Source organism: Equus przewalskii, chromosome 4, assembly GCF_037783145.1.
Source record: "Equus przewalskii isolate Varuska chromosome 4, EquPr2, whole genome shotgun sequence".
Classification (NCBI taxonomy): Eukaryota; Metazoa; Chordata; class Mammalia; order Perissodactyla; family Equidae; genus Equus; species Equus przewalskii.
The window spans coordinates 25,112,205-25,127,780 of NC_091834.1; the positions used below are offsets into that span (position 1 = coordinate 25,112,205).

A 15,576-nucleotide genomic window follows, 5' to 3' on the forward strand; every position below is an offset into this window, starting at 1 on the left:
AGGGTAACGTGAGTACTTTCACAGAAGCTCTAACACTCCAATGGGAGGCTTAGAATAAAGCCTGAAAATGACCTGATCAAAATCGATGGCCAGAGAAGACCAGCACTAGAAGGAATGGCCTCTGCCCAGTGCTGGGCACACACAACTGTTAGATAAGCCATGGACCTGAGCTCCTGGAGGGCAGTGCCTGCCTCCCCAGCTTCACTTCCCATGGTCCTAGAGGCTTGCTCCCTCCCCTATAGCAGTGGTGTGGAGGTAATGGGTACTCAATAAGCGTTAATGCATTTAATTTAGGAATTAATGCACAACCCTGCTGGGTGTATTCATTAATTCTGTTTCACAGATCCTATCCCGCTGTTATTCTTGACCAAAATGTGTTCCATCCATCTGTTCCCTTCTGTTCCCTGTTTGAGCTAGGCAGTGTGAGGATTCCCTTGAGTCTCAGCAGAGCTGACTTCAGTGACGTTTTCGCACATTCTCTCCTTCAATAGTACTTAGATACGAGCCAAAAACTAAGAGAGCAAACAGAACATCCAGAACCCGAAAGCCCAGCACTTCTGTTTCATCCACGTGGCAGCTGGAGAGAGAACTTGGTTATGCAAAAGACCCCTGAAGAAGCTGCAGGCCCAGGTGAATCTCCTGCTGTCAGTTATTTCATTAGTGAAACTAGATAGGAATGGTCTTGTGGCTTTCTTAGAATTCTAAGAGAATAATACAGAAAAATCAAGGATTGCCTTTGGGGTCAAATTTTTATCACCTGCCAGCTCTCCAGAGGGCCACTGGGTTAGCTTGCTTTTAAGTCACTGGTATCTAGTTAGGAAGACCCAACACACTTCTAACTACCCTCAATTTTCTAGAAGGAATTACTAGATTTATTGCTATTCATAAAGAACAAGAAGCTTGCACATAAATCACTAGCTTTCTCTGGCTTGTTTAAAATCACATGGTAAGAGTCATTGTCTGAATAAACTGTCAGTGTGCCTGACTGTTGGAAAGCTCCAGCTCAACACCTAACAAGATGTCTTAGGAACCCAAAATCTGGAACAACGAGTGGTCACAGGCTCCTACATCCATCCCACCACCTTCTAGTTCCCACTGTTGCATCAACACTAAGACTGGCAGAACAAAGATAACTCACTGCTTTGAAAGGAGATATCAGGTGGTTGCTTTGTACTTGGCAAGCAGGTTCGACCCTTAATGAGCTAAAATCCATCTCACATTTGTACACTTTCTCTGCTACAACACAAAAGCTTGCTTGGTCATTCATGTTCTATTCTGTATGCTCTAGATTATTCTGCACAGCCAGCCAGAGGGTGTCACAGAATAAGCAGGATGAGACCTTGGAGACTATCTAGCAGAGGAAATGGCAGCCCAGAAGATTTTCCCAAGATCATACAGCAACTGAATGGCAGAGCTGGACAAGAGAAGGTCTCCTGACTTCCAGTCCCTAAAAGACTTTCCATCACCGAAGCACAATGGTGAGTCACTCTTCCCTTCCCCAGGCCATCATTTGTGTCAGTTACTAAAGGTGTACTGAGATCCTTCTGTGTGCCAGAGAGTGTGTAAGCACAGAGGATATGAAAGTCAACAAGACGTAACTCATGCCCTTGATGAACTTCCAGTCTAGGGAGGAGACAATGGATGTCTTATTTTGGCAAAAGTAAATCCGATGATGGAGCATGGTACCAAAGCACCAAAGAGGCACACACACCCCTCAGTGGAAACAGCAGGAAAGGAAGAGAGGGGGCCCCTATCAAAAGGTTTCTGGAGAAGATTATATGTGTAACATGCTTAGAAAAGTGCACTGCACATGATAAGCACGCAATAACTGTCAGCTATGATTATTTTTAATAAGCACTCAATAAATGTCATCTATGGTTATTTTTAATCTTTGCATTACAGTTAATTCCCTCACAATTCCCCTGACACAGTGGAGGGCCCTGTCTCAACTACAGTCTGGGAAAACTCAGTGACATACTCTGCTCTTAGTCTAAGGGAGACACGGGAACGTGGGTGGATCTTGGTGACTGCTGGAAGGTGAGCCAGGGCTGTAAGGGCCTGCCAGGCCTCCCTGTGAAGTTCTTCCACCACTGTCAACTTCAGAGAAGGCCAGGAGGTCCCTGGTCCCCAACACTTGGAAACTCACCTGAGTCCATGTTTCTGACACAGACTTAGCACTGTATCACCTTCTGCCTGCCTCTGCCTCCAAAGCCTTCTCATCTCTACTCTTGCAGACACATACCCTTACTCAGATGCAGCATATGGACAAAAGAGCCTCTGGGACAAGCTGTGGAGTGCTCAAGTTGCAAATCTCAGCAGAGAGGGGGACATTTCTTATAAACAGGAGATACACTGCTCCTGATCTGAGAGGCCCCCACTGCCCATGAAGGGGATGGTTATGGGCATGGCAGTGCCTACTCAGGCACCAAGAAGCCCCCTGTAACTTCTGGATACTGGAGACAAGCTGGGAAGTGTCACCAAGAGCGTGCCTCACAGTGAGGCAAGTTAGTCCAGTACTCCTGCCTCTCTAGGGTAGCAGTCCCTGCATCTAAAGTCAAGGGTGCCATCTGGTCATCTCTGGACACAGACCCACTGACCCTTTCCAAGCCATAATGAAATTGCAAATATTAGTGACGATATGGACATTACGAACATGCACGGCAGTATCTAACCTCAAAGCCACCAAATGCAGTAGTTACCATTACCACATCATCACCACTGTAACAGGACAGCTAAGGCCTAGTGGCCACACGACCTGCTAGGTCACTCAGCTGGTGGGAACAGGACAGCCAAGAACTCATCCCCTGTGCCAAATGGTGGGCTGCCCTCCAGCACATGCAGGAGCACTAGGTGCACCACCTGAGACAGAAGAATAGCTCCCAGTCACCTGATGAGGGACAAAGAATTCAGCACTTTCTGCAGCTACCTGCATACCAAACTAAGGTAGCTTTGTAATTACATTTAGACTTTTCTCTGAAAAATGCCACCTTTGTCAGTAGTACCTTCTGAACTCTCATGAAACAGAGAGGAAAAAGTGCTCCTTCACATCTGTGCACTCTGTGCCTGCCACAGCCCCAGGATGTGCTCTTTGGCAGTCTTTCCCTTATCATCTCACCTCATGCCCCTCCCCGCCCCCGTCCCTGCTGACATTGTGTTCTAAGCCCTGCAGACAAGGGGGTTGAATGAGCAACTATTTGGCAGAAAACTCAAGTAGAGAACAAGAACGGGGAACTGAATTTGGAGATGCCACATGACTACCCTGCTATTTTTAAATCACGTTCTTGCTAAGAAGAGATATCTAGTAAACCCTGAACCAGAGTACCAAAAAGGCACATTTTAATTAAAATCTTTTGAGACAGCAGCCTGTAGACAGTAAAGAAAGGTAGTGAGGTGAAGGGCAGCAAGAAAGAAAGATAACAGGAGAGAGGTTTGAAACATGTCTTCCTTCTCTGTTTGGATGCCAAAGGGACTTTTTCTTCAAAAATAAGAAGGGTATTTCATTTGTACATATACATATGCAGTCTTCCAGCTCAATACTGGTAAAATAAAAATTAAAGAAATAAGAGACCTTGATGAAGGGAGAGGGCAGAGAGAGATATAATTTAGCATAAAGAAATCAAAACAGGTGAGAGTAATTTTGTATGCCTAGATAGCTACAGTGGAAATCTAATTATCTTTAAAAAAAAATTAGTGTCTATTAGCTTGATAACTGTAATGCAGGAATGAAATTCAGGAACATGCAGAGAAGAAGACAAGTAGGAGGCATGCCACATGGGATTTCTGGTGAGACAAATGAAATGAGATTTCAAATACAAGAGTAAACTCTAAAACAAGTTTGCAACCTGGATACTTTCTCCCCTGTGCGTTCCGTGATAAATTATAAGCAAAAAACAGAGGTGTCGTTTAGAATATATTTTCTGCAGGGGAAAAAAAAATCCTGTAACAGAATAAAAGGACATCATCTTGAGTTAACATATCTTTAAGGAATTATCTATTTTGGAAAATCTCATATAAAGCACTTTACCCAGAAGAAATAAAAAGGTAGAATACACTAGGAATATATTTTTTAAATGAGATCTGTTATAACTCAGGGTTTTTAAATTTAATGATAAAGGTGCTTCAAAAATAACTGGCCAATTATACATTATCATACCACAGCTCCCTGGAGCATGGCACCTTCCCTGGCCTGCAGCACCATATCTCAGCAATGACATGTGGCAGACACTCAGTAAGTGTCTGTGGACTGATGAACGAGGAGCAGTCATCTTCACCCCTTGAGCAGTACCTTGTACACTAAGTATGCGTCACAAGGGGGGTCTGGTGCAGAATGGACACCACATGGCACTAACCTGGAATGCTACATCTTGATGCCCAGGGCCCTAGTGAAGGTAGGCTGCAGCTGGACATGAGTTTACTTTACCTGCATCACCATCTGTGCCAGCTCTGCAGAAACCACAGTAGAGTTGGCTTTGAGGAAGAGCGGAGTTGTTCCCATGTCTTCCACAGGCCCAAGTGCTTCTGGTTAGGGTTGTGATCTTTCTGTGGCTACTGTGTGGCCTGCAGCAAACCTATCCTTAAGCAACATAACCTTGGACGAAGTAGAATATATCTAAGCCACTTCTCCTCACTCCCCTTGGATAAAAATGCTTATTACCCTTACATGATGGAAAGCAGGGAGAAGAGCTTTTATGCATAAAATATCCCAACAGCCTAGATGTGGACAGAAAGCAACAGTTCTCCTCCTCGGCACCACAGAGCACAGGGGTATGTCAGCACACTGGCATCCCTCTTGGTGCAGGAAAGTGCAAGTTCAGTGTAGCAGTACCAATTTCATGTACACACAGAGAAAAGATGCAAGCTGGCCTTGGGTGTGTATATACTTGTATATGATTTCTGTGCTGACCATGCACAGGCCCCATGCTACACACCAGAAGGTCAGCACTCCTGTTCACATCTCACAAAGAAGCTAACTGAGAAGGTGAAGGGCTGGAATGCATAGAGCAGAGTGATGGAACGTTTGGAACTGGATAAAGGTAGTGACTTCACAACACTGTGATTACACAAATGCGACTGCACTGTTCACTTTAAAATGGCTGATTTTGTTATGTGAATTTCACCTCAATGAAAGAAAAATAATAGAGCAAATATTTGAACCCTGATCTACTGGACTCCAGAGCACTTAAAATCTATGATTAGGGAAAAGGTGCCAAAATATGGGAAATAAAAACAGGGAGAAGCATGCTGGTAGAAAATAAGCTGTGTGAACTGAAGACCAACATGAGTGCCACACACTGTGCCAGGTATTGGGGTTCAATATATGTACACGTTACGGTCCCATCTAGGAAGCACTCATAGGACATACAATACTGTGTGGAGAACATCCAAGATGCTGTATCAGAGACAAAATGAAGGAGGAGGAACAAATTCTTCCCAGGCAGTGAGGAGTCTGCCAGACAGAGAACTGGGAAACAGTGAATGTTAACTGTATGGTGGGGACCAGAAGGAAATGCATACACTCAATGTTCAGGGATGTTCACTGTGTGCCAGGCACTGCCCTAGGCAGAGAGTTCAAATATTTAAAAGTTGTGGTCCTTGCCCTCATGGGACTCACAACAAAGAAAGAAGATAGCTGGAGGCATCACATTTCCTGATTTCAAATTATATTAAAAAGCTATGGTAATCAAAATAGTATGGTAGTGGCATAAATATAGACACATGGATCAATGGAATAGTACAGAGAGCCCAGAAATAAACCTTTGCATATTCAGCTAACACCCAACAAGGGAGCCAAGAACACTCAATGGGGAAAGGATAGTCTCTTCAACAAATGATCATGTGAAAAATGGAGAAACACATGCAGGAAAATGAAATGGGATCCTTATCTTACACCACTGACAAAAATTAACTCAAAATGGATCAAAGACTTAAACATAAGACCTGGTACCATAAAACTCCTAGAAGAAAACATAGGGAAGAAGCTCCTCAACACCGGTCTTGGCAATGATCTTTTGGAAGTGACACCAAAATCACAAACAACAAAACCAAAAATCAACAAAAGGGACTACATCAAATGAAAAAGTTCTGCACAGTGAAAGAAACAATCAGTAAAATGAAAAGGAAACCTATGGAATGGGAGAAAATATTTGCAAACCATATATCTGATAAGGGATTAATACCCAACATATACAAGGAACAGATACAAATCAATAGCAAAAAAAAAGAAAAAGTAATTCGATCAAAAAACGGGCAGAGGAACTAAATTAACAGTGTTTCAGAGAAGATATACAGATGGCCAACAGGTACACGAAAAGGTGTTCAACATCACTGATCATTAGGGAAATGCAAATCAAAACAATGAGATACCACCTCACAGCCGTCAGAATGGCTAGCCTCAAAAAGACAAGAGATTAGTGTCGGTGAGAATGTGGAGAAAAGTGAACCCTTTACACTGTTGGGGGAAATGTAAATTGGTGCAGCCACTATGGAAAACAGTATGGAGGTTTCCCCAAAAATTAAAAATAGAACCACTATATGATCCAGCAATCCCACTTCTGTATATATGCAAAGGAAACGAAAACAGGATCTCAAAGAGATGTCAGCACTCCCATGTTCATTGCAGCATTATTCACAACAGCCAAATACAGAAACAACCTAAGTGCCCACCAGCGGATGAACGGGTAAAAAAGATGTCACACACACACACACACACACACACCAGAATATTACTCAGCGATGAGAAAGAGGGAAATTCTGCCATTTGTAACAACATGGATGTATCCTGAAGGCATTATGCTAAGGAAAATGTCAGACCAAGAACGACAAATACTGTATGATCTCACTTAGGTGTGGAATCCAAAAAAGTCAAAATCATAGAAACAGAATAGAATGGTGGTTGCTAGTCTGGGGAGGGGGAAAATGAGGAGATATGGGTCAAAGAGTACAAACTTCCAGTTACAAGATGAATTAGTTCTGGGGACGTAATGTACAGCATGGTGATTATAGTTAACCATACTGCATTATATATTTTGAAGTTGCTAGGAGAGTAAATCTTAAATGTTCTCACCACAAAAAAGGAATGGTAACTATGTGACATGATGCAGGTGTTAGCTAAAGCTATGGTGGTAATCATTTTGCAACATATAAGTATATCAAATCAACACACTGTACAACTTAAACTTACACAATGTTATGTCAATCATATCTCAGTAAAGCTGGGAAAAAGAAGTTTATCCAACAGTTGAGATAAGCACAAACAGAGGCGTGGATTCAGGTGAAGGCGGTGGGAACAGAGAAGAGAGAAACAGAAAGATCAGAGGTAGACTCAAGACTAGTGTGTATGGTTGTGGTTTTTAAGCGGCTATGGGGTTAAATGACATTAATTCACGTAAGGGGCATACAACAACACCTAGTCTGTATTAAGTCCTCAACAAATATTACCTATTGTTATTTTTATATTGAGCTTCACTAATAACAGAGTGATTTTACTTTTTAATTTTCAAGACCCTTCCCTTCACCATAGTAGAGAAGAGAGGTGAAAGGAATCCAAACCAGCAGAGCTGAGTGACAAGAACAGGGCCTGTCTTCGTATTTTGTTAATGCAAAAATACTTTCAAAAATATGTAGTGAATAAATAAATGAATAAAGGAACAAATGAGCAAGTAAATACAGAACAGCAATGATCTCTGACTCCCAACCTCTGAAAAACCAGGAAAGGGTTCATCAGCTGACCTACAAAACAATTTGAGAAAGGTCTGCTTTCAAGGAAGAACACATAAGAAGATATGGTTGATCCACACTAGCCTAAGAAGACAAATCATGGAACTAAGGTTTACCAAGGCAAATTCACCGTACTAAGAAAAACCAAAACATTTTATCTCTCTGTTATCCCATAACCAATTTTCTTCAACATGACAACTCTGTAATTAGAATCAAAGTCCTTATGGTGCTGCTTTATTTTCCAAGTGTCTTTCTGCAGCCACACAGGCTTTCTGTGGGACATTATGGACTCTGGCTTGTCAACAGGAAACCAAGGCAGGAAAACTGTCCATTTCTCTGTGCTTCATCCCCACTGACAGCCAGGCAGCCTTCCTCCTCCTACATTTGTCTCTTCAAGATTAGAAACTCCCCAAAAAGGACAGGTAAGACAATGTACATCCTGGCCAATTAAGAAATAATCCTCTTGACTTAATATGTATTTCCTGTCCAATCTCCCTATATGCTAGAATATATAGTGCTTCTGCTATAATATGATTATATATGCATTACTGAAAAAGTTCATGTTTTGCAAATTCAATACTAAAAACAGTTTTGGGAAAAATTGGTTGAGGGCATTCCACTCAAAACCTACACAACTTCAAAATACAATCAAAAATAATAATTGATAACCTGGAGAGTTAATCTGGCCACCTAGGCAGGTGGCTCAGCATAGCTAGTAGCTAAATAGCAGATATTAAAAATACAAGAAAACAATAGGGTGAAAAGGCAGCAATGCCTTAATTACAGTAAGACTGGCAGGTGCTGAGGGCACAGGAAGAACCATGCAAGGTTGTGGCTGCACCCAGCTAGGGAGTGGGCCCAGGGCCAGGTGATCACTGAGACCTCACACACACACAGTCACAGCAGTGGGGCTGAGAACTTTGTCCTGTCCTGTTCAAGTTCAAAATTCTACTCCTACTACCCTTGCTTCCTTTGCCTACCAAAATTTGTATAAACCAACATAACTCTGGCCTTGTACAGACATCTTGCCCCTTTGACCAATCACGTATGAGCTAACAATGCATCAGAGAACATAGCACCCAGTATTTCATGCTGTCCTCAAAGGAACTGGTCTGAGTGTCCTCAGGGAGGCTGCCTGCTCATTCACGAGTAGATGCAGATGAAACTAGGGGTAAAGGCCTCCCAAGACAGGGCTTTCTCCATCCCATAACCAGTCCTATGATCTACTAAAGAAATAATTCCCAGAGAAAGATGTGACCACAGACTTAAACCAACAGAGGAATGCAAATACTTACATATAATATGTTGGATAGAGTCCTTCAAAATACCAGCAATGTTTTTTGGCCTCTGTGCACTGGAAATAGAAGGAAGAAAAACCTTCATCAGTGGTAGGTAATCTGCATGCTGTTGAAAAGATCTCACAAAAAGAAACAGGGAGGGATGAGTGAATACAGCTTAAAGTGTGAAAAGCAGGGCATTTGGGAGAGACAATGAATTCAGGAGATCCACTCCCACCGTGACTTTTACTCTTTTAAGTTTTTTAAAAGGGAGGAAAACATCTATTTCCCTATTATTTTTCTAGTCTTTCATATCTCTAAATACACTTAGCGTGACCAATTCATTAAAAAGGTAAATTAAAGACAATCCGTTTTTTAAGTCACATGGTACAATATTTCAGATATCTAAAGAATAATAGAAATAAAGTATCACAAAGATTACATTTTCCAACAATGTTTTTTGAAAGACATTTCCCATAGTTTTAACATTCCTAGGTATTTATATTTCATAATATTCTAAAAGCCATATTCAAATCATTGATCCTCCAGTGGGGACCCACATCTGTTGGAGTCTCTAAGTCAGGATTCACTCCCCAGCATCAGTGGTGCCTCCTGCACTCTCTCATTCTCAGGGATGAGAAAAGAGGAGGAGGGAGACAAGGGCAGACAATAGGAGCCTCCCCTGTGCTTTCCAAGCAAGTCCAACACTTGACATTCTAGAGGTAGGGCAGAGTAGGTACAATGTCACACTCGAGGCTTGACTATGTCACACACCTCCAACAAGTGGGAGGAAGCCAATGGCGCCAACTGCTGAGTGAGAGCTCTAAGCAAAAATGCTCTGACTTATCTGAACAAGACTGCTCTAAAATCATTATACTCGTGCCATTATCTTTTTTTTAAATCACAACTTTTCTTCCTCCATGATCGAGTTCTTTGGCCTGTGTGTAAATAACACCTTCAAAATATTATAGCGCAAAGCTACCAGCAGCAGGAAAATGAGGAAAGGCACCATGACAACAAAGCTCTCTTTGGGCAAGGCAGGAATTAACTGTCTTGCCCACTACCACATCCTCCTCCCCTGGGGCAGGCAGGCAGGTCAGCTCCCTGAGACCTGGTCAGGATTGCTCCTTCCTTGGCCTTTGCCCAGCCCTAGCAGGTATATGGCAATGCCCTCCTGCCGCAGTCTGCCTGAGAGCTGTGAGGAAGTTCAGAAACAGACCCTAAATCTACAGTGAAATGCCAAGGGAAAGGTGAGGGCAAATGCTATGTGTTATGCTGGCTAAATCAGATGAGTTATGAAAAGAGAGTGAAACAAAAGTGGGCTTTTTTAAATGTGCTTTAAGACACTCAGAAGCACACACAGGCAGCCCAAAATGACCCAGTTTTATTAATCGAAAATGAGTTTAATTTAGACTATGTTAGCTCCTGTCCAGTTCAAGAAATGAAGTTCAGACAGCCAAAGAAATCAATTTATTTTGGCAAGGAAGAGTAATTTCAGGTCTCTGCCCTAAATTACAATTCATCTCAGTAGAGTCTTCTGTGATAAACTGAGTAACCAGGTCTTTCTTCCCGGTGGCATTTTAAATGTTTCTTCTTTATTCTTCATCACCACCAGAGACAGGTACGCTTTCTTGGAACTTGACACTGAAGCTCCACACAATCAAGAAACAGCCTCCCCTGATGCAGCCCTGAAGCTCAGAGAACACCAGGACTCAAGGCTGAAACCCCTTCCCCTCCTGCTGCCCTGATGCCTCCTACAAGCATCTCCACCAAGACTCAGTCCCACAGACCCAGGAGTGAGGGCCAGTGACGCCTGAATGGTGCAGAAGATGAAGACTGCTGCCCTACCCACGGTTGTCTACTGTGGGATATCCCTTTATTTAAAGAGTTCCCTAATCTGAAGCAGCCACTTGTTTGGGATCCCAGCACCACATCTCCTAACTATTAAGGTAATAATAAAAATAATATTATGTTTTGCCTTTGAAGATTTTTTCTTGGTATGTGAATATTAGGAATACCACTTCAAAGACTAATACCATTTTATAGATTAAAAAACTGGGCCCTTAATAGGCGTCTTGTTCCAAGTCACAAAGTTTCATTATGGCAGCAAAATTAACAACCATGGGCATTATTTCTCCTAGACTCATCAATATTACCCTGAGTAACCTACTTTGCACACCACCAATTTTGTCCTCCCTCATTTTGCCTCCCTCATTTTGTCCTATGACTATAAGATGGTGGAAGACAACGAGACCAAGCCATCAAGAACCTGCTCATGTCTCTGCCATTAACAGACTTTGGGGAAGGCAGCTCTCCCAGCCTCGACCTCCTCAATGCTCAGCTGCCCACGTGGTGGGTGGGTGTGAACATACACAGGTGTGTGTACATAAACCTGTGGGAGGATGAGCTTCAGAGCTACAACAGGTTACATAAAAGCGCTGAAATGTTACATAAAGCACAGCTCCCCAGGCACTCTCATACACGGCTGTTGGGAAGGAAATTCAGCAATTTCTAAAAAACTACTAATGTGTTTCTCTTCAATCACAGATTCTCTCTCCACAAATATGGAATACCATATGCACAATGTTTTTTTATGGTGGCATTATTTCTGATAGCAAAATCCTGGAAATGACGTAAATGCCCACTCATAGTAGGCTGGTTAAAGGAACAAGAGTGTATCCACACAATTGAGTACTAAACAGCCAGCAAGAATGAGGTCTCTCAGAACTGGTATGAGATGATTTCCAAGATGCAGTGTTAACGGAAAAGCAATATGCAAAAGGGTGTGCCTAGTATGCTACTTTTTATGGAAAAGGAAAATTGTACATTTGGCTATTTTTACAAAAAGAATCATAGGAAAAACTAATGAAAATGGTGACCCTATGGGGGATGGGTTGGGAGTGGCAGAGACAGGGATGAGAATGAGGTTTCTCTGAGTATGCTTTTTATATGGTTCAACTTTTGAATCCTGTGAATGTTTTTCCTATTCAAAAAAATAAAGTTAAGTCAAAAAGGAATTTTAAATGATCCACTCTTCTCAGATTGAAAATATTTACTAAAGACTGTCATAGCACTATTGCACATACCACTTCTTTGCCTGGAACAACCAAACAGAGCAGATAGCAGGGACATTAGTACTCAACAAGAAATTTACAAAGAGAACACACTCTCCTCTTAGTACCCCTCTCAGTGCCCTCAGCTGTCAAGGGCACTATTTCCATCACACTCCTCCTCTGACCCTCCCAAATTTCTTTCAGACTTTTCTGCTGTGAAATTCAGTAATGTCACTAATGCCTACTTGTTGGTTACTCTTGCTCACAGTTATTGCTAATAACATTTTACCACATTTTATCTAAGCTATTCAAATAAGACCTATTTTGAAAAATAGTAGCCCCAATATGTTCCTTTATAAAAGATTCTCTTAAGAAAATGTTATGGCCACATTTCCTGAAACAGAAGAGAAAATGCCTTTTAAACTGAGCTACCTAGCATTAAAACAGTTTCACTTTATTGTTACTGAAATTAGGTTAAGCTCCTGAAATTTGCTAATATCCAGGTAATTTCTTCACTATTTTTGGTAGCTGGGCTCTTACAATAGCTTTCTTATAAAGAATATCAATACTGTAACAATACACGTATTTGCCTAACTCATTAAAGTTAATATGTGGTACTATTTCATTTTACAGCTGGATAACATGAAGAACACAAAGTCATATGTGTCATTAATCAACTGAAAACACTAAATGAGGATTGAGAAGTCCTGATAATTTTTGTTGTTGGGCCTTTCCTTCAATAAATGCTTGTAAATTGAATACCAGATGTCAAAGTCAGCTTGCACACTGATCTGTGAGGCCTCATGGTAAGAATGGAGGTTAGATTCAATAGGGCAGGACATGGAGAGGGAGATCCCTGCTGCAAACCACCCAGGTGTGAGAGCTAGATTCTGCCAAGTGGAAGTCTACCCACAAAGCCATAATTCGCTTATTAATTTCAATCTCCAAATCTAGCACAATAACACCAGGATTCAGGGCAAAGCTAGACAGCTGGAGCTCTGGACATGTGGTCAAAATGGGAGTTTGTGAAGGATGACTAAGGGGGCTTTCCAGAGCACTCCCAAACACTGGCGGGCACTCAGAGGTGGCCTCATGAACAAGCATATGGGTGGTGTGGGGACAGTCAGAAAGAAAGCATTGCGCTAGGTTCCACTGGGACAAGCACCCAAATCGAGGGGCAAGGATAGATCTACAGAGGAAGAACGAATCAAAACCTAGAGAACTAGGTTCTAATCTTGACTGCTACTTACTAGCCATGTTGCCATTCTGGAGCTCAGTTTCCTTATTTCTAAGATAGGATGGACTCTCTTCCCTGCTGAATTTATAAGATGGCCTTATGAAGTAACTTGGCTAACTGCAATGTATCAAAATGCCTGGGAAGATTGGGGTATAGTTCACTGAATCTCATAGCCAGCCAGCAACTCTATCGCCACATGTGTATCTAGAAGCAAGCTTTCTTCATATTCTGGAACAAACAACTTCGGGCTCATTTCACTGTGATCATCTACCATCTAAGTAGAAGCAATGCTTCCAAACCTCTTGAGAACAAAGATTTTAAATACATAATATCTTACATTTGTGTGGTATTCAGTTTTCCAAAATCTCCCTAAACCCCTCCAAAAAAAGTTTAAAAGCATATAAAGTAAGAAAAAATCAATTTCAGGGTTATATCCACCCCTAAAAGTAGGCCTACCCACTCTGCAAAGGTACTACCATGATTTCTTAAGGATTAATCATCTACTGAAACAGGAAATATATTTGTAAGGAAAGGCCAGGTCAGCTGCTTTGTGTTAGTGACTGGGCATACTCAATAGCCAGGGCACTGTACCATGTTCTGGGCAAAAAGCAGGCCCTCAATGAGCTCATAACGTAATATTCTTTGCTTGTGTACAGTGGAAGTAATAATAAGCATAACCATCTATTTCTTGAAGAGATCATAAAGAGTAGCAAGATACAATTTATAAACTATTAACAAAGCAGAATATGTGGGATTGTGAGAAAATGTCTACTGTCAGGCGCAGTTCAATAGAGGATAATCCACGATTTAAACTGTAGACGCTTATAAGACATCTGTGCTCAGGGAAGAATGCCAGTGATCCATTATTCAAGGAGTAGAATATCTGTAAATGTAGTTAAGCCCTTCTAAATATAGTTATCCATATTTAGCCAGGATCTAAACAAGCCCCAAAGAACAAATCCTTGCTAATCTCTAGTAGTAATCCTCATATTGACGTAAATTATTCTACATCTATCTGTACTAAATACAGGAGGACCCAGAACCCAACGATTTAATAAAATGATACCTCTTTTTTCTATTCTAAGTGAAAAGAATAGCTGTACTACAATAATATGTGATTGACTTTGAGAGATCTGAAGCCGCCCGTGACTTTGCGACACATGGGAGTAAAAAGCAGAGGTCTAATGGATTCAAAACACCAGGGGTTTTATCTGAATTTCACCCCTTCTCCTTTTGTTCAGCGGGAGTTGAGCTGGGATCTTTAAATGAATAGCAAAGTGGCAAATCATCCCTTCACTAACAGAACTAACCCACTGACACCTGGAGAGTAAGGATCCTTATTTTACAATTTGCAGTGACAGCTTTAGCCAGTCTGTCCTGGGCCAGTAAGTCCACAATTTGCTTTGAAATGGCAGGAAGGCCCCGGGAGGATCAGCCCAGGACTCTGTCAAAGGGGAAATTCACCCTGCCACACCTTGGTACTGCTTTCACATCCATCAAAAACTGAACTTGACACACACACTGTGAGAGCCCAGCTGTGTTCAGTTCCTGCCCAATTAGAGCAGGCATTGACACTCTGCACAGACTCTGAACGAAAGAGCCTCTTGGATGCAGGCTGGTTTGATTCTCAGGACCAGGGACAGAGGTACTTGGCAGCGAGAGGCCTCGCCAAAGTCAGAGCAAGAACTTATGGAGGGAGTGACAGGTAACTATCTCAAGGTCTCTAAATTTCAAATAATAAACAGGAATGGTCATGCTTTAAATTCCTATTAGAATTTTAACCAATTCAGGAAGTGCTAATTACTTAATCCTTGGGTTTATGGATATTCTGTTTTTCAGAAATACTTCATCTCCAAGTAAACTTTATTTTTTAGAGATAAGAGTATGAAGCTTCTCACAAGCATGATTTATTAAAGGGAAGAAAGCAGACAAACTCTTAAGAAAACAGAAATAAAAGATCCTCTAGTGTCTTACAGAAGAAACCACATTAGCAATTCATATATCGGCAGCACATAACCATCAGAGATGTAGTACCATCAACTGATATCTTGAAGATTCTGCAGATATGCAGACTATAAGACACAAATTAGTCCCAGCTGCTTATTCCAGGGAAAATTCCATGAACTCCCATAACTTACTCTGAACAGTCTCTTTGTTGGCTTTATCTACTTTAGTTTCTAACAAAAGAACGTTAGGGGAGCAGATTTCCTCAAGGTCCCTAATTCAAGCAGGTAAAAATCTTCATCTCCAGGAGATGAAAATTAATCAATAACCAAACTTAAAAGGCAAACAA

The 15,576-nt window shown here is 41.6% G+C and overlaps 1 protein-coding gene across 1 annotated transcript in view; it reads right to left on the reverse strand.

Annotated features, from left to right (window-relative positions):
* The window catches only part of VOPP1 (VOPP1 WW domain binding protein), a 108,151-nt gene that overhangs the window by 50,030 nt on the left and 42,545 nt on the right, over positions 1 to 15,576 (reverse strand). The window contains exon 2 of the mRNA XM_070617282.1: positions 9,012 to 9,070. Within this exon, the coding sequence (XP_070473383.1) occupies positions 9,012 to 9,070 (59 nt within the window). The remainder of the gene's footprint in view (positions 1 to 9,011; positions 9,071 to 15,576) is intronic.